This window comes from Salvelinus sp. IW2-2015, linkage group LG33, assembly GCF_002910315.2.
Source record: "Salvelinus sp. IW2-2015 linkage group LG33, ASM291031v2, whole genome shotgun sequence".
Lineage (NCBI taxonomy): Eukaryota > Metazoa > Chordata > Actinopteri > Salmoniformes > Salmonidae > Salvelinus > Salvelinus sp. IW2-2015.
The window spans coordinates 20,512,472-20,531,902 of NC_036872.1; the positions used below are offsets into that span (position 1 = coordinate 20,512,472).

The 19,431-nt window shown below is 41.5% G+C and overlaps 2 protein-coding genes and 1 pseudogene across 4 annotated transcripts in view; 2 read left to right on the plus strand and 1 right to left on the minus strand.

Moving 5' to 3' along the window:
• Positions 1–19,431, plus strand: part of LOC111957646 (ankyrin-1-like) — a 312,240-nt gene that overhangs the window by 66,859 nt on the left and 225,950 nt on the right. The gene's annotated exons all lie outside the window — the stretch shown is intronic.
• LOC111957659 (eukaryotic translation initiation factor 4E-binding protein 2-like) lies at positions 445–6,855 on the plus strand (annotated as a pseudogene).
• On the minus strand, positions 9,931–12,618 carry spaw (southpaw). The gene is given in 4 exon segments (XM_023978559.2): positions 9,931–10,526; positions 10,637–11,460; positions 12,076–12,114; positions 12,117–12,618. Coding segments are annotated over 4 exon segments (1,227 nt in total). The 5' UTR covers positions 12,328–12,618; the 3' UTR covers positions 9,931–10,373.

The window sequence follows — 19,431 nt, forward strand, 5'->3', positions numbered from 1 at the left end:
GAGAGGGGAGGATGGCAGGAAGGGACAGAAGAGGAGGCTATTTTTACAACATTAAGGGTGGGACACAGCCAGTTGAATAAGTACTTAAATTTGATTGGAAAGCATCCAACAGGAAAGTGTGATTATTGCCAGGAAACAGAGACCGTGGAGCATGTATTGCTGCAGTGTGGGCAGTATCAGAGGGAAAGAGAGGCTGAGATCTAGTATGCGGGAGAAGGGGATACAGGAAATTAGTTTAAAGAGTATATTGAGTAGAACCTAGAACGTCATTAGATATAGTCTCAAATATTTTGGATTTAGTTTCTCTTTGTCCCTGGCCCACACTCCAGTACAGTAAGTGGCGGTAATGCACCATAATGTTGGATGCCAACCGCCGATAAACCCCACCGACGAAGAAATAGCAACACCATCCACCAGTAGGGGGAGACGTAATGTCAATTCTCTGCTTAGAGCAGCTCTTTCCTGTCTGGTTTTTGAGTGCGTGTTGAGTGGAAGAACGTGTGCTGCTAAGGTCCTACAGAACCTGGTCTGTCGGTCTGCGTGTGGGAATGTGTGATTAGTTTAGATATACAACATTATTTGCACTTATGACAAAATAAAGTATTTGTTTTTATTTAGGAATTAGCTTGCTAACGACCCAAAGCAAATAATTGAGGAAGCAGCAACAGGGCACGTTGTTTGTTTTGTTGTTTTTCAGGTCCAAGATATTTAGCTAAGTTGTCCAATTTGTAGTTATTAGCAAACGCCCCTGTGTTTTGAAGATGTCTACGGGCTGTCAGAAGACCACTACTAGCAAGGCCATTCCGACCAGGCGGGTGACCATAAACGACGCCTCGCACATGCCCAACGACTACTCCACTACTCCCGGGGGAACTCTGTTCAGCACAACACCTGGAGGTAGCTAGCTATAGCTAGTAGCTAGCCTTTATAGGACTAGTTATATGTCTATGTTATAGCTATGTAATATGTAAAAGCATAACTGTTTATGACGTGGTTATAGCTAACTCACGGGATATGATTCGATTGTTAGCCTGATTACCATGCGCTCGAGCTGTGCAGGTACCCATAACACAAATCTCGATAGGGTTATCAAACCTCTAGACAAAGGACACCTGTCTAGCAATCAAACAAATGTATTTAGCAAAAATYTTTGTGGTGCAATGTTGTAAACTGACAAAGGCTTTAGCCAGCGATATGCTCATGCCTCATTGCATTGCATACAGTGACTGTTGTTTTTGTTTCAGCTGGCAAGTGCCATTATTTGCATCATCAGCTTGTTAGCTCGTTAGCTTAGCTTTTCGTGCACCACCACGGTCCTCATACCTATGTTTCACTGTGGTTTCAGAGTCCAGCAATAAGACATAGCTAAGGCACTAATATTTGTGTGAAATCAACCTACTATGTGTATTGAACATTTATATTGCAGTGTACCTATGCATTGTAGATCCGTGAACTGGGGTGTCACTCTACTCAGTGACACACACAAAACATAACTATGTAGACTGGTGAGTGAGCTAATGTGYCTKATTTCACAGTGGGATCAGAGTCCTGCAATAAGAACTAGCTAAGACGCTAATATTTGTGTTAACTACACAATTGTGTCACTGAGTAGGCTAATACCCCATTTCATGGATCCACAATCCATACATAAGGCTGTACTGTGCAATAGGGTTGTCAATACGCACAATAGGCTGGATAGTGACAGTTCCACAGTAAGAGTAATGACACTAATATTAGTGTAAACTCTTCACAATTGTGTTCTATGGGTGTCACTGAGTAGACTGGTACCCCATTTCATGTAGTCACAATCCATAGGTAAGGCTGTTCATCTATAGGTAAAGCTTTGTAAATGCAGGTGTCTTGTGTTTTTTGACAGGCTTATGTAACATTTCTTACATTCAACTTTTTCATGTTCTTTTCATAGGAGGCACTTGGATCTGTGCAACATTAGTCCTTTCAATATGGTGTGAAACAGCGTTGCAGTACATGAGTCCATGACTCGAGTTCCGATTTTAAAGACTTGTGACTCGATTTGGACTCGCCTTCCTATGACTTGTATTTGCACTTGGACTGGATAGGCTACTATGATAAGCAGAAAATTAGCAGCACTGGGTGCGCAGAGCAGCGATAGTTCTGTTTTCTAGCAGTAGGGTGGACACAGCCTACATCAGCTTGTGAGCAAGCGATGAGTGTGGGCAGGCTCTGCCTCCGATCATAGTCTACACATCACGCAAGCGACTCACTTGCTTCCTCATAACCACCAGTCAGTCAACCTCTTACTATTTAGCTTTTCCTCGTTAAAGGCAAACTGCTTTATGAAATTGAAAACACTAGTATTGAGTTTAAGAGTAAAACAACAGTGTAGCTATGTGTCTCTCTCCCCTTGAGTATTGAAAAGTAGTCTGTCTACCCTCCCACTTTCCCCCCTGCATCCCATAGCCAGGTTCAGACAAGTCTCCCTTTACTTTTCACTCTGCAATAAATAACTACACAAATATCAGTCAGTGATTACAAAAGAGTAGCTGAGAGCCTGTTACAATTATTGCAAATAATAATCTGGTCAGGCGCAATAGCCAATTCATTCTAACGACCATTCATCCCTTCAAAACATCATTACTGATTTGACATAACTATTGAACATTTAATTARGTGTATGAAGGACTTATTTGTTTTATAGGCTATTGCAGGCTATTATGACCATTTGGCAACAGGAGGAAAGTATTTGCGATACTTAATTTCTCACATGAAAARTTTCCCGGCAGCCCCGCACTTCTACTAAATCTGAGGCAAATCTATAGAGGCACAAATCTAGTAGCAACAGACYAGCTTCGAGTCAGCAAGCCAGAAATACGAGCAAACAAAAAAACATCAGTAACCAAAATATCAAATATGTTTAATGAACCCCTAATGAACCCCCTAATCATCACTCAGACTTGAGCACTTGGACCAGGACTTCAGCCATAGGGACTCGTGACTCGAGCAAAGGGGCCTTGGGACTCGTGGTTTGACTACAACACTGCTAGACACATTGCAAAGTTAAAGAACCGGACATTATCTGCAGTGTTTAAGTATCTGACATTTTAAAAACATCTCCAGAAAACATACTTGTTTGTATGCCCTTTTCAATTTAATTATAAATATGTAGGCTAGGACACTTTTCTTATTTAACTAGGCAGGTCAGTTAAGAACAAATTCTTATTTACAATGATGGCCTATGGAACAGTGGGTTAACTGCCTTGTTCAGGGGCAGAACGACAGATTTTTATCTTGTCAGCTRGGGGATTTGATCTAGCAACCTTTCGGTTACTGGCCCAATGCTKTAACCACTAGGCTAACTGGCTACCTGCCTCCCTACTTGTTGCTTYTCTTGATTGTCGTGATGTGTTTAAAGCATTTCCACACGAGGCCTTTCACTTCCTCCCTCTTCACATGGTCACAGCTAAGGCGTTGGTTCAACACTGATTCAGAGATGATTAACGCACTAGCAGAACCTGCCAGATCATGTTGGAGTTTCTTATCTTTCAGCAGCTGCCATTGAACCCTCTGTCACAAGAGACACCATTAACAAATGTGACATACAATTTGAAATGCATAATTTACATAACTTTCAATGCATTTATAATTTGAAATGCATTGAATGTCATGTAAAATATGCAATTAAAAGCAAGATATGATGGATAACATTGCTTTCCTACTCTGRCTAGGCTTAATTTCCTGAGTATATGTGTGTGTTGATATGGTGGTGAGCTGGTGGGTGCGTCCCAAATTGCACCCTATACCCTACATAGTGCACTACTTTTGGTCAAAAGTAGTGCACCATATAGAGAATATGGTGCCATTTAGGACGCACCCGCCATCCAGTTTACCTCTAATATCAATCCAATGTTAAGAGGGGTAATGCACTGAGGGATCCCACAGATGACTCCTCTGCCTTTTTGCTGAGGCTTTTCCTTTTGGGCAACTTATCARGTGGGAAATTCTGGCACAGAAAGCAGCTGGCCGAAATAGCTTGCATTGAACCACCATTTTGTGAGCAGATATCAGTGACTTTACTCTGTGGGCAGATTGGCACAGAGGACAGTACAAACAGAACAGTTTTTGCACATATCTGTGTCAAGGATTCGTGCAATCATGTTGATGCCATTAGTTTTATTTCGTGTTAATATAAAGGTTCATTTGTTGTAGGCTATCGGTTGAGTTTGTTGATGTAGATTATGGCATTATCTGGGATATCTGGCATCGCTCTCGGTTTGATTAACCATCAGATTAAACTATACACATGCATAGCAAATAATTAGGGCGGTATGTTGATTTATGTACATGGAGGTTGTTGTAAGGAAAAGCACTTTACAAATGTAATTTATTATTTATCCTGAACAAAAATATAAACGCAAAAAAAAACAAATCCCAGAAATGTTCGATATGCACAAAAAGCTTATTTCTCACAAATTTGGTGCACAAATGTATTTAGATTCCTGTTGGAGAGCATTTCTCCTTTGCCAAGATAATCCATCCACCTGACAGGTGTGGCATATCAAGGAGCTGATTAACCTCTCTGCGCTACGGATCCCTTTAGCGGGATCATTTTCCTAAACAACCGTGAAATTGCAGGCGCAAAATATTACTAAAAATATTTATAATCATGCAATCACAAGTGAAATATACCAAAACACAGCTTAGCTTGTTGTTAATCCACCTATCGTGTCAGATTTTGAAAATATGCTTTACAGCGAAAGCAATCCAAGCTTTTGTGAGTGTATCAATCAATGTAGAACAGCTAGCCCCAAATTAGCATGGTCACGAAAGTCAGAAAAGCAATAAAATGAATCGCTTACCTTTGATAATCTTCGGATGTTTGCACTCACGAGACTCCCAGTTACACAATAAATGTTATTTTGTTCGATAAATATTACTTTATAAACAAAAAAAAGCCATTTGGGTTGCGCGTTATGTTCAAAACTACAGCCTCGTTCCGTTCGACGAAAATTCCAAAAAGTATCCGTAATGTTCGTAGAAACATGTCAAATGTTTTTTATAATCAATCCTCAGGTTGTTTTTAACATACAAATCGATAATATTTCAAACGGACCGTAACCTATTCAATAAAAGAGAGAAAGAAAATGGAGAGCTACCCTCTCGCGCGCAGGAACTAATCAAAGGACACCTGACTAGTTTTGAAAAATCTTGCTATTTTTTCAAAATAAAGCCTGAAACTATGTCTAAAGCCTGTCACAGCCTGAGGAAGATTGGAAAAGGAATCTGGTTGATATTCCTTTAAATGGAAGAAAGACGGGAAATGAAACACAGATAAAAAAACTTTAAAAAACTTCCGGGTTAGATTTCCTCAGGTTTCACCTGCAACATCTGTTTTGTAATATTCACAGACAATATTTTGACAGTTTTGGAAACTTTGGAGTGTTTTCTATCCTAATCTGTAAATTATATGCATATTCTACGATCTGGACCTGAGAAATAGTCTGTTTACCTTGGAACGTTATTAAAAAATATATATACAAAAAAACTGACCCCTAGCGTCAAGAAGTTAAACAGCATGATCATTACACAGGGGCACCTTGTGCTAGGTACAATAAAAGGCCACTCTACACGCCTGGCAGCCAACCCATGGCTGCACCCCTGCCCAGTCGTGTGAAATCCATAGATTAGGGCCTCATTAATTTATTTCAATTGACTGATTTCCTTATATGAACTGTAACTCAGTAAAATCTTAGAAATTGATGCATGTTGTGTTTATATTTTTGTTCAGTGTATGTATGTAGGGCTTTCACTTCACACAAAACCTCAGTGTTTCAGAACAACTGTTAGCTCACACGTGAGAAAGAGGCACTCTACCTAATCTCTCATGGACAGACTACGTAAAACAAATAAAGCATCTGACCAAATTATGCAAAATTTCAGGTATGGTTTAACCAGATTGCACAACCTGCGGTGTATGTGGTTTAGCTGCAGGCTTTGAACCAAATCTGACTGCAGAACAGGATGAGTACTAGTCCTATATGGTGGGATTGTGCGCCAATGTACGATCTGTTCGATCCATTAAATTACATGAACATCTCTCCATCAACACCCTCCTCTCCCCTCAGGTACAAGAATCATCTACGACCGGAAGTTCCTGCTGGAGTGCCGCAGTTCCCGCTGGCCAGGACTCCACCGTGCTCTCTCCCCAACATTCCAGGGGTCACCAGCCCACCCTCCAAACACATCAACAATGTAAAGGCCCATAACAGTGAGCCACTGAACAACAACATCACTGCACCTGCTGACAAAAGCACTGGTAAGAACATGATCCTGTCAGGCAGGCCAACTATTACTCTTATCTCAGGCATTGCAATGTGCCAAAAAAAGCTTCCCTGAAAACAGTCATACGAGATGTATTAGTTTTATGGAAAATATATAATGGTATATTAATAAGTGAAATAAGATCAAATGTTCAGAATGACTGGTACCTAATGGGGTTCAGGTCATTTTTACATTTCAATATTTACCCTTATGATAGTATTGCCGCCCGCTACAAATATTTAAGGTGAGTAGGAAATAAATTAATTAACACGTGTGTGTGTTTGTGAAGGGGACGATGCACAGTTTGAAATGGACATCTAACTGTTGGTGGAATGAGCATTCAAGAGGGATGTGAAACAACTTCACTTACTACCATGATGCTGAAGAAGAGCCCAACCAACTCCCCACCAGACTTGCTACAATATTGTCACCTTCTGTGTTTACAGATGAGTCCAGTAGTTGCAGTTTTGTTAACTTTAAATATCAGTTGTATTGTTACTTTAAAATAACTCAAAGGTGGTTCAGGCGTGTGAATGAAGTGTTACCCTCTTGACTCACCTCTGGGGCCTTTCTCTTGTGGAGCCAGCAGCAACACTGAAAAAAGACTGCTCAGAGGAGTGGTGTGGAGGTAAAGATCAATTTCTTTCATTCTTTAAAATTATTTTGCCACTCAAATCAATCTTATCATGGGTTATCCACACTTCACTGCCTTCAAAATACTATTAATTTTTGCATATAAAAGATTGTCATTGTCAAAAAATATATAGAGAAATTTGAGACAACAAAAACAACATTTCACATGGTTTGTAAGCAGAATCAATAAAGAAATAAACATATTTGGTAGTAGACTTGGTTCCTAAAAAGTAACCAGTGCACAAAGGAAGTTGGATAGAATGAGTAGGCTATTGTGTTTCCAGGATCAAAGGATTGCTTCTGTCAAACCTTGAGCACTTTCGGTTATCTGGCAAGTGTCATTAGTCTCGTGGTAAATGGGTTGACCGACTGCAATACATGTTCCTTTCGGGAAAAACACTTTGTATCTGACAGAAAACAAACAATGACCCAAGAAATGTGATTCCACCAGTAATATAGCGAGTAATATAGCAGGCAGCAGGTGGCCTAGTGGTTAGAGCATTGGACTAGTAACTGAAAGGTTGCAAGATTGACTCCCCGAGCTGACAAGGTAAAAATCTGTCGTTCTGCCCCTGAACAAGGTAGTTAACCCACTGTTCCTAGGCCGTCATTGAAAATAAGAATTTGTTCTTAACTGACTTGCCTAGTAAAATACAAATAAATAAAATACAGTTTTTTTAAATTACAGTTTTTTAAAGTAATCATAAACACTTAGGCCTACTGTTCTGAGTCACATAGGATGACATTTCATTATGAGTTAACAATTTAGCCTATCTGGTCCTGAAACGTTTCATTAGACATGTACATGAAGCCATCAGCCAATTAACCTAATTGATGTTACCTTTTTTTTTTTTTTTGCTCGAAATCAAAATGCACTGGTTGAACTTGATGTTTGCTGTTACATCCATCAAAGGCTATCAGCGCTGCAGCTACAAATCCACTGGCTACGCTCCCGTTCTTCTGTGAAGGAAAGCTGTACATTTCCAGCATCTGTAGTGTGGCAGGAGTGACCTAAGTGSAATTCATCAGGAAGTTCCCTCCTGCAACTGATAACATTCCAYAACCAGRAGCCTGAAAAGCGGTAATCATTACACACCATGATGTCCTTCCTCTCATCAAAGAGCTACACTGTCTGTCTGTACTCTGCACATAAGCAGAGGTATATATGATGCATATTGGCTCTAAATGAAATAACTTGAATTGTGATTATAAAAAATAAAAAACATTGGTTCCAGTCTTTTTTTAAACATACATGAGATGCTTTTATAATTTTTTTAAATTTAAAGATAATTCAATAAAAAAAAAGGTTKTTCCATCTTCGGATCAATCCCAATGTAAATTTCAACCAAATCTTGTACCTTAGTGAGTAACATACATATGRGACTGTGATATCACCTGGCTGTGAGTTGCTGTCCAACTAGTTAATGTGGCATTAAAGCAGGTATCAGGTCCAGTCAGATCAGACATTTCCTAAATTGTCAAGTCTAGCACTTCATTCTTCCCATCCACTGTAGGGTTGACAGTTTCCCTACTTGCCAAGCAGGAACCAAGGTTTGTTCCTCCCTCAGAATTCAATAGCACACAACATCATATGCACACTGTCACACTCAATCTTTTCTCTTTGTAAATCTGCACCAATAAAAATAAGGCTGCTATCCATCCGCCATTGCAAAAGAACATTTAGGTTACATCAACATCAATGTAATTAATGGTCACAAATTGGCTCTAATCCCGATGTAGAATCAATATTAGCCCACCRATTAACCCACTCGAATCCAGGCTGCATCACATCCGGCCGTGATTGGGAGTCCCATAAGGCGGCACACAATTGGCCCAGCGTCGTCTGGGTTTGGCCGGGGTAGGCTGTCATTGTAAATAAGAATTTGTTCTTAACTGACTTGCCTAGTTGAATTAAATAAAACTAGACTGAATAATGAGCTGACCACCAGGATGCTGTGGGTGTGGTGGGCAACAGAAGAGGGTTATTCATGAGGGTTTAGTCTGTGAGAATCAACACGTGCTAGAGAATCTGTGACACCTGGCTCCTTGCCACTGTCCTGAAGCTGCTTCACTAYTGGGAAACCCACTGAGCCTTTTCCCCACACCTTAGTGTATGAACAAACACAGTCAAGGGTCCAACCCRAGGCCCTATAATGACTCCTGCCACAGTAGGACCCAATGAACAACATGACAGACTTCTGCACCCCAACAGATCAGCCGGTTTAAARGGCTATACTATTTGTCAGCATGGCTTGTCACAGAGGCAAGAGTGATTATTAATCTGCATTAGTTCATCTTTAGTTAATAAGGCATTGATGATAGCCTTGAATTCAGCTTTGACTGTCTGTGATCACACTGCTTTTAGTTTAGGCCGTACTTGCGTAAATAACATGAACAGCTTAGTTTTGTAATTCAACCTGCCTCTGAGTAGTTGGTACACAGGTTAAAATGGTGTGTGAGGGAAGTGTGTCATTCCTTTTGCTAAGAGAGAGACTAAGGATAGGTGTAATTTCAGGGCAGGGAAATGTGAAGGTGTTGATGGACCTTTTGCACTTTACCCCTCCTGCACACAGCTTCACTAACTCCACTCTGCTCTTGTTATGCGCGGGGCACTGACGACTTCCCATAATCTGAGCAGTAATACTATAAAATAGATGTGGATTTGAGGTGAGGGTGGTAAAGCTGTTCACAAGTGACTGGTTCGAAAAGCCATAAACACACTTGTCTTGTTCAGTTCGTCATGGCTGCTTCAGAACAGATTAGGCTTGGTCAGGGCTGTGCTAGCCTCATGTAGACTATTGGTTATGAGTCAATTACATCAAGAAGACAGTCAAAAGTTTAGGCGAAGATGATGCTGTAATGTCCTAGAGTTCGCTCACTTATTTAGAGGATTAAATCAATAAATGTCACTTCGATTAACGGAGTAAAATGCTTTAATATATTTATTTTTTCATTGTATGTACAAAAATATATATTGTAATAAAGGATGAATAAATGAGTGAAAATACAAAATAATCATAACAATTAAGGCACTATTTTGGCAGCATATTTCTTTCACTTCTTGAAAATTACAAAACACTGACAAACACAATATAAAACGTATAGCCTAAAAGTAACACCCAAAATGGATAGTCTTTCTMCTTAAAATATTCAAATAAATAACAGTACATCTTTATCATGCTGGTTCAAACCATGGACAAATCTTCTAATYTGGAATGCTGTGGTTCCAGCTGAGATCATGACATAGGCCTAGATAGAATAAGATATAGTAAGGACCATAGCAAAGAAATTGATCTTCCTTGTGATAACGACCACAAACAATTTAAGGTAGATGGACACCAAACCTTCAAGAGTCATTCCATGGCGCACAATATATTCCAAGTGAAGCCTTTTAAATAAGTGTTTTCACAATAGTCTTTGTGGTTGCGGGCCCGATGTGGGTATCAGTGACAGCCACACTCCTCCACGATCATGTCCTCGTGATGCCGCAACACCACGTCTTCGTCCCCGTAGTACAGCATGGATAGCGGGCTGAGGCGCGTGGGCACGCAGGACGGACAACCAACGCGATCCGGATGGTACAGTCTCAACAGGCTCTGAAAAACACAAAAAGAAAATAAGCTTTACGAAAAGCTGCACTGAACATAAATGAATATTAGGAACTTAAACCAAATATAAAAAGTGTTGATTTATGTTTAGATCTTACTTGCATGTATGCGTGGTTGGTGGGACTGAAGGATTCATCCACCGGAGTAGGGCACTCGCCCTCGCAGCGGAAGGCGTTGTAGCGCTTTGGATACACAATCCACTCGTTCCAGCCGATCTGGTCGAAATCTACCCACATGTCAATCTTCCGACAGAGTGGGCGTTGGACGGCTTCAGCCGCTGACCCAGTAGCATTAGCTGCAAATCCACCGGCCATCCGCACTCTCTCCATTCGGTTTCTCTTGTGGCGTCGCCCTTGAGCTTCACGGCTGACTTGGTCCAAAATTGCGTATTTGGAGTGCRCCACAGTACGGATGAGAGTGGGTGCGCTCTCGCCATCTCGGGGCAGGTTGTGCTTGGAGAAGACAACCATCATAACCCGTTGGTCTGTCGGATGGTGAACCTTCCTTTTCCTGTGCYTAAGATGCCCGATGTAGGCCATGTCAATTTCCTCTCCGTCGTCCGGTGCCCCACTCTCGTGTTCTTTCTCTATCACAAGGACTTTTGCTTCTTGGCTTTGCGTCACTGTGTCTCCCTGGTGCAGCCAATATTTGAGCAGAGCTGTCACATTGAACACGTTCCATTGAGACCTGGTGTCACTGGGCGATGCGCCAAAGCTGCCCAAGAGATGGCGCTCCTCGCTGCACAGTTCAGTGTCAGACTCGCAGTCCTGCTTTCGTGAGTGATAAATGTCTAATGTGACATGCTTGGAGGTGGAGAACGCTGGTAGTCTGATCCGAAGCTCTGACAGCTGGACGTCGTCACTCGCAGAGATGGAGGACATGTCGAAAGTGATGGTCCATTTCTCACCCTCTTGATGGCATCCTGGAAAAAACTAACAAAAGTCAGCAAACCAGTTGTATGCAGTCAGTGCGCAATCAACAAGACAAACTTTACGCAGACTTCACCATAAACTAGCCAAACCATTCAACAAAATGTCAAAGCGCTGGAGGGAGAGGGAAGACAGGACAGAGCAGGATGTGTATTCAACCMCCATTTGCACAGACGTCTGTAGGGCTAATACACACACCCGCTCACATAAAACAGAAAAACCCTTTAAAGCCGAATAAGCATTGTGACACTTCTGGGTTGTAAAGGAGGATCTGATAAACACAGATAAGACAGCCTGCAACCAAAGTGCCTGGCAGTGATGGAGAGGACAAGCCTGAAGAGATCTGTGGACTGGTTCGGACGCTTGCTTGAACTACAGGTCAAATTACATCATCATATAAGACTACAATACACGCGCCAGTCTGTATTGGTCCAAAAAGTAGCAAGTTAAATACATAATAGGCGTGGTAAATGCATAAAATAATGTTGGAAAGCCAATTGAAAATGGCAAACAAATTTAACAAAATAAGGATCCTCTGAGAATGTTGTCAATAGTGTTCAAGTTTTCATATGCCTAACACAATTCATTGAAATCAAMACTTTACGTACCTTTTGCTATCAGACTGAGGACTGAATCAGAATGTGTGGAGAGGGGCTGTTATCGGCTGCGGTCTTGATGGAGCGGTACAGCTGCATCATGTAGAGAGGGTACCTATGGGGATAGTACGATTTCAGATATCCTAAACTGGACTCGGGTGAGCTCTTGTAATGCCGGGAATGGTGCAACAGTTTCTCCGAACTGCCAAGCCTGAAAAAGCAGACGAGTAGCGCGCAAAAGACGAGCCGTGCCAAGCCTACCATTTTGACTGAAGCGGTGTATCCACTATAGCGTTAAGTCACCTTGAAAGTAAAGACAATAGGAAGATGGCAACAACTAGCCTCCTTCCTCTAGCTTCTCTTGGTTTGAAATGATGCCGTGAGCAGACAGAGATCCAGACAGGGCATTTACTGCCCTTTGATGACACCAGCCATCACAAACATCTCACAAACCCTCTGATCCCCAGTACACATCAGAGGACAACAAGACAGCATTTAGCCAAGGTCATTGTCTTTCGAAACTGTCAAGACATTTACAGGTAGGACTATAATCCTTTTCTCATTTGTTAAGATCCCAACGGTTAGAACCCCTTTATCAAACRTTCAAAAACAGTGATATTACTTAAACATATATTTTTTATTAGGCCAGACAAGACAAGCACATTTTGAGATCAGATTAGGTTCTCTAATAGGCAAACATATTTTTTMAATTAACCAATTAGGTATACCATTGCTTGTTTTAAATATTAATGACTATTTTTGTGAATATTTCACTAACGTTTCCTGCATCATCCTGGCCTTTTTTTTTATTTTATTTTTATTTTTTATAAATAAACAAAAATAAATAGAATAATGTCATCAACAACTCGCATGACCACATTTTCTTGACTATAGTAATACAGTCATTTATTGTCGGGTTTCTACCTATCAATATGAAATCCAACCCATTGAAGTGCTTCAATTAGATAGTATACAAAAATACCAAAGCCCTTTTATTGGAGATACTTTCCAAAGAGTCCGATCCATTGATCGTGGGACCGATGTCCAAGCAATATTTTGGATGTTGGTCGGCTGTGAAACTGAACCAATTTCAACTGCGTTAAAWTAAAAACATTGGTATATGAAGCTTACAAGTGAAATTAACCTCTTAAATGTAAAGTCCCCATATTTTGGGACCCTATTTGATTTTTTWWATTCAATTCAGRCTGGTATGAGAACGGTAGCCCCTATCTGCAAAAGCAGGGCGTCTGCAGAAAGCTGAGTATCTTGGCTATTGATCGGTMCAGTCAAATRTTAGATATMACRTATTACCATATATGGGCATACGAATTTATAAGGGCAGGCCGAGCCGATGACCTAATTTCAAGATGCCTGCTACCTACTTTCCGGTTAGCGTTGTGAAGCATAAACGGAATAAACACGGAATACATTGATACACGCTGAAAGCCAGGGCACCACAGATTTTGAGGATATCTTATRTGTCTGCCTGTGACCTACGGTTATTGATCACCAGTCCCGAGAGTCAAAATGTTTATTTTACACAATGTTTTCACCAAACATTTTACAAGGTAAYCTTAGATTTGGTCTGTGTTTGAGCTATAGATACAGTGCCTTCAGAAAGTATTCAGAGCCTTGACTTTTTCCACATTTTGTTACATTACAGCCTAAAATGTATTATATTATATTGTAACCTCATCAATCTACACACAATACCTCATAATGATAAAGCAAAAACAGTTCACTTTTTTTTTTTGCTAATTTATTACACAAAAAAACGGAAATATCACATTTACGTAAGTATTCAGACCCTTTACTCAGTACTTTGTTGAAGCACCTTTGGCAGCGATTAAAGTATTGAGTCTTCTTGGGTATGACACTACAAYCTTGTCACCTTTATTTGGAGAGTTTCTCCCCTTCTTCTCTGCATATTCTCTCAAGCTCTGTCAGGTTGGATGGGGAGCGTTGCTGCACAGCTATTTTCAGGTCTCTCCAGAGATGTTCAAGTCCGGGCTCTAGCTGAATCACTCAAGGGCATTCAGAGACTTGTCCCGAAGCTACTCCTGCGCTGTCTTGGCTGTGTGCTTAGGGTCGTTGTCCTGTCGGAAGGTGAACCTTCGCCCCCAGTCTGAGGTCCTGAGCGCTCTGGAGCAGGTTTTCATCACGGATCTCTCTGTACTTTGCTCTGTTCATATTTGCCACGATCCTGACTAGTCTCACAGTCACAGGGGCTGAAAAATATCCCCACAGCATGATGCTGCCACCACCATGCTTCACGGTAGGGATGGTGCCAGGTTTTAATCCAGACGTGACGATTGGCATTCAGGCCAAAGAGTTCAATCTTGGTTTCATCAGACCAGAGAATCTTGTTTCTCATGGTCTGAGAGTCTCCAAGCGGGCTGTCATTTGCCTTTTACTGAGGAGTGGCTTCTGTCTGGCCACTCTACCATAAAAGCCTGATTGGTGGAGTGCTGCAGAGATGGTTGTCCTTCTGGAAGATTCTCCCATCTCCACAAAGGAACTCTAGAGCTCTGTGAGAGTGACCATTAGGTTCTTTGTCAACTCCCTCACCAAAGCCCCTCCCCAATTGCTCAGTTTGGCCGGGCGGCCAGCTCTAGGATGAGTCTTGGTGGTTCCAAACATCTTCCATTTAAGAATGATGGAGACCACTATGTTCTTGGGGACATACAATGCTGCAGACATTTTTTAGTACCCTTCCCCAGATCTGTGCCTTGACACAGTCCTGTCTCGGAGCTCTTTGGACGATTCCTTTGACCTCATGGCTTGGTTTTTGCTCTGACATGCACTGTCAACTGTGGAACCTTATATAGACAGYTGTGCCTTTCCAAATCATGGCCAATCAATTGAATTTGAAAACCAAAAACATGAATGGCTAGCATACGATCATAGATACAATTTGGCTACATAYGCCTACAAAAATGTACAATATCAAAAATCATAAGAATGGCTTCAGATCAAAGGCTGTCACCCGCTTCCCTTGAAAAACAGTTTGCCCTACAGCCAATTCTGTCGAATCAAAAGAATTTTCCAAAAACAATCAGATTTCGAAAGAAATATGGCTGAGATGCAAAGAAAAGTCATGGAGAGGGGGTACAAAAAATGGTCAGATTAATATTGCCATTGAGAAAATTCAAAACAAACCTCGAGACATGATCTTTTTCAAGGACTGTCTKGCAAAAACAAGCATTCTTGCGTTCTAACGACACGCTATTCAAAGTGCTCTGAACAAATTAAGGGAATTGTTTAAACATAAACATATTTTAAGCTCTGATGACAGTATCGGTAATGTGTTTTCCGACCCTCCCTTGATCGTAGAAATCTCAGTTCAATTGGTAAACTCTGATTTACCACCCCAAGTTATCCCTGCATAACGTCTATTTGCGCCCCTACTGGATGGAAACTACAAGTGTAATGGCTGTGCTCAATGCAATGGCACTTATARATGTAGATCCTTTAAACACCCCCAAACAGGGAAACAGATCTCAATCAAAGGTGTTATCACYTGCTCCACTAAGGCAGTTATTTATCTTACAACTTGTCCTTGTGGTAAAAATTATGTGGGTAAAACAAAGCGSAAATTAAAAGTACYAATCTCGGAGCACCGTAGCACCATTAGGTGCAAAAACTCGACTWACCCAGTTGCGGCCCACTTTTTGGAAGCAAACCATTCGATTTCGTCTCTACYTTATATCGGCATCGAACATGTCACCCTCCCTAGGAGAGGGGGTGACCTCGACAATTTATTGTTAAAACGAGAGGCTGCCTGGATCTTTAATTTAAAGACTCTTGCTCCCTTCGGTGACAACGTAGACMTTGATTTGAAGCCATTCTMGTGATTKTTGTGATTTTGCTATTGTAAATGTTTGTATGCCTATGTAGCCAAATTGTATCCATGATCGTATGCTATCCATTCATGTTTTTAGTATGTTATTTTTATATCTGAGAGTTAACCAATGAAATCAGGCCACACCCGGCCATGATTACAGACACGTGTGTGTCCTTTGACACTATATAAACTAGTCACCCCGCAGTGTTTGTCATTATACCCTGATGAAGACAGCTTGTCTGTCAAAACGTTATAGGAAAATAGGGAAAAAATGTGCTAAGAAATCATTTACAAAAGGAATGCTAGGCTACCCATCATTAAATATATTGAGGCAWATATTAGACGGTAGCCAAATAGCAAAATAAAACTAAATTGAATGAACATTAACTTTATTTCAATATCATTGAAATGTATAGGCCTATAACCTATGSAGTTGGTAGGCTATTTATCTTTTACTGGAGTGATTCCGGGTTAAATAAAATAAAAAATCCTTTGCTTGTTTGTAACAATTGCAAATGCATTGGCAACCTTGTATTTGTACTCAACTTCGTTGCGAAGTTATTGGTGGTCATGGAGAAGCAGATAAACACTGATTCTATGTTTAGTGGAGATCTTCTGTGTATAAAGTGACGCGGGAGGGGAAAAAAGCATCTYATGACGCACTTAGCTGTTCTACAAGTTGTCTGAGGCAGGAAGATTATGAGCGTTTTCAAGCTCAACGTTAATAACATTGGGTTACGGATGTAACCTTGGTTCTCTGAGAAGAGTAACGGGAACTCCTTCCCGCGATGTGATTGAGATGCTTCATACCAAAGATGTTTACAGTCAKGCCACACCCTTACTGTAACTATCTTACCGGTCACTATAAAAGGCAGTGTGGTGTGACATATTGTCTATTCACTTGAACCCCACGGAGGTGGAGGAATGACATGAAAGCTTGGCTACCCATTACTCTACTAAGAGAACCAAGGTTACATCCGTAACCCAATGTTCTCTTTTGTTTTCGTATGGGTTGCCAAACAACATATTGGAGATGCTGTACCAAAGAGGTTGTGCGGACAACAGAGTGGGATAACTCACCATTTAACTTGGTCCAGATGAGTCCTTAGGACGCCCTTGTATCCACCACAGGATGCAACAGAATATAATTACCCAACAGGGTAACACAGAATCTCAACTGTGGTAAACATCGGTATACACAAGCAAGCTAAAAGCTAGAACTTACAAAATMAGGCTTCAATTGGGTGCAACAGCACCAAGAGTGGATGACCTCTGTATAGAACATCCATCTCACTGATAAGTAACTATGCACAAGGTTTACAGTACACTCACTTATCTGGGTTGAGAGAGTGTGCCGTGTCCAGAACTACAGGCCCCACTGATGGTGTGGACATAACATTGAGTCTGTAGTACCTCATGAAAGTCATGGGTGTTATCCAACTTGCAGAGTCCAGGGAGGCCCATGAAGTAGTCATACCTCTGGTGGAGTGTTCTACTACGCTATCTGGAGTTGGTCTACATGCTGCAGCGTATGATTTTGACACTGCATTGGTAATCCAATGTGCCAGTCTCTGCTTCGAGACGGCACCCTTTGGTGTTCTCCCCATAACACACACAAAGCTGTTTTGTTTGATGAACAGTTGTTGTTGCAGCAAGATAGGCACTCAATGCCCTAACTGGGAAAAGTGTATGCAAGTCACAACTCTCCTGTGAGGAGTGGGGAAGAGGGTGAAATGCCGCTATGATTAAGGTCTGGTTAGCATGTTATAATGAAAGCACCTTAGGTAAGAATGCTGGATTTGGCCGAAGCACTGCTTTAGATCCATCTTCTGCTGGTCAGGCATGAAGGATGGGTAGAAAGTTCATGTAATTCTCCAACAGGCTTTGCTGAAACAACAGCCAATAAAAAGGTAGTCTTGACTGAGAGATCACATAGCTCAAGTGAAGACAGGCTCAAATGGTGATCATAGGACTACATATAACTCCCATGAGTGTACTGAAGGAGCCTTGGGGGTCTGTAGCCTGCAGGCACCTTGCGTTCTTTGCTTTGGAGCTGAACATGCTCAAGCGTCTGCACAGGGTATCAGCTCTTAAACTCACTGTCAGAAATTCTATCCAAGAGCATTGAAATCTCCACTTGCGCTTTGGGGCGAAGCCTCAGGATTCTCATCAGATGAGTCTGCCACACAGCTCAATGATCATTCCAAACGCTCTACGTCTAATGACGGGTCTCCCTCCCCTCGTGATCCACCGCCCAATAAACACCATCGCTCACCTACTGCCAATGGCGTCCACATCCAAGATTGAWTWAWTCAGTTCTTCAAAGACCGATATCCATCCCGTTGTTCAAAGACTTTGTGCATGCAGGGATGCCAATTTAGCAATTTTATTGCTAGATTTAGCAACTTTTCAGAATACCCTGGCAACTTTTCTGTCAAACAGCACCTAACAACAAATGTAGCTACTTTAAAAAATATATTTTGAACTTTTAGCAATTTTTGAAAAGTGACTCAAACGCTAAAATGCACGCATTTTCCCCTCTAAATGACACAAAAACGATTTTCTCTGTCACACACTCAGTCACAACACACGTGCCTGGCTGCAAAAGTGCATTGTGAGTGATGTCAGCAGCAGGCGCTCAGCTCGTGCACAGGCAGCAGCAGGCCAGAAGCAATTTCAGCAAATTGCAAATCATTGTTGTCTGACTGCAGCAGCAGTAGTACGGGTTCGACGAGCCAAACCCAATGAGTATAGTTGGTCATGAATGTTTGATCTTGAACAGAACTTACATCAGTCAACATGTCTCAATCAAAATTGTACAGCCAGAAGTACAGAAAAGAGTGGGGGTCTGTACCTGAACAAATGTCAATCATATTTTTCACCGAGATGGCCAGTCAATTTGAGTAAAGTTATTGTGTAGTCTACGTAATGACGCAGTTTTACGTTATCACGCAATGATATCACAACGTCATTTAGCAACTTTTAGCAAACAATCAACCTGCCTCTAGCAACTTACCCTGAAAATTWGTTGGCAACACTGTGTGAATGAGCTCCAATGCACTTAGAGCACGCCAAATGACAGAACCCCTGCCATGCRAAGCATATGCACTCGCTTGGCTACGGTTCATGGTGCAGAGGAGGTTGGTTTTGTATGAACAAATKATTTGCTTCGCTTGTTCTGCCTGCTTCTTTCTGTCACAGTTCAGACCAAGAGCTGCCTAACAAACAATACAGGGCATCTGATAGCTTCCTACACAGGACACAGGACAGCGCTGCTTCAGCCGCTAGGCTTAGGAATTCAACCATGATACTGGCCTTCTATCAGAAGGAACTGCAGGAACYCCTCTCCGCAAACTATGATGCTGAGACCATGAAATAACTGTCTACAGTAACAGACCTACTCATCCAATGCCTTCAGGGCAATGCTCAGATGGTTGGGAAATCTTTGGCAACACTGTGTGYTGCGCGTGCCACCTATGGTTAGTGCAGTCCAAGCTCCCTGACAAAGAGAACGTTCCACTSCT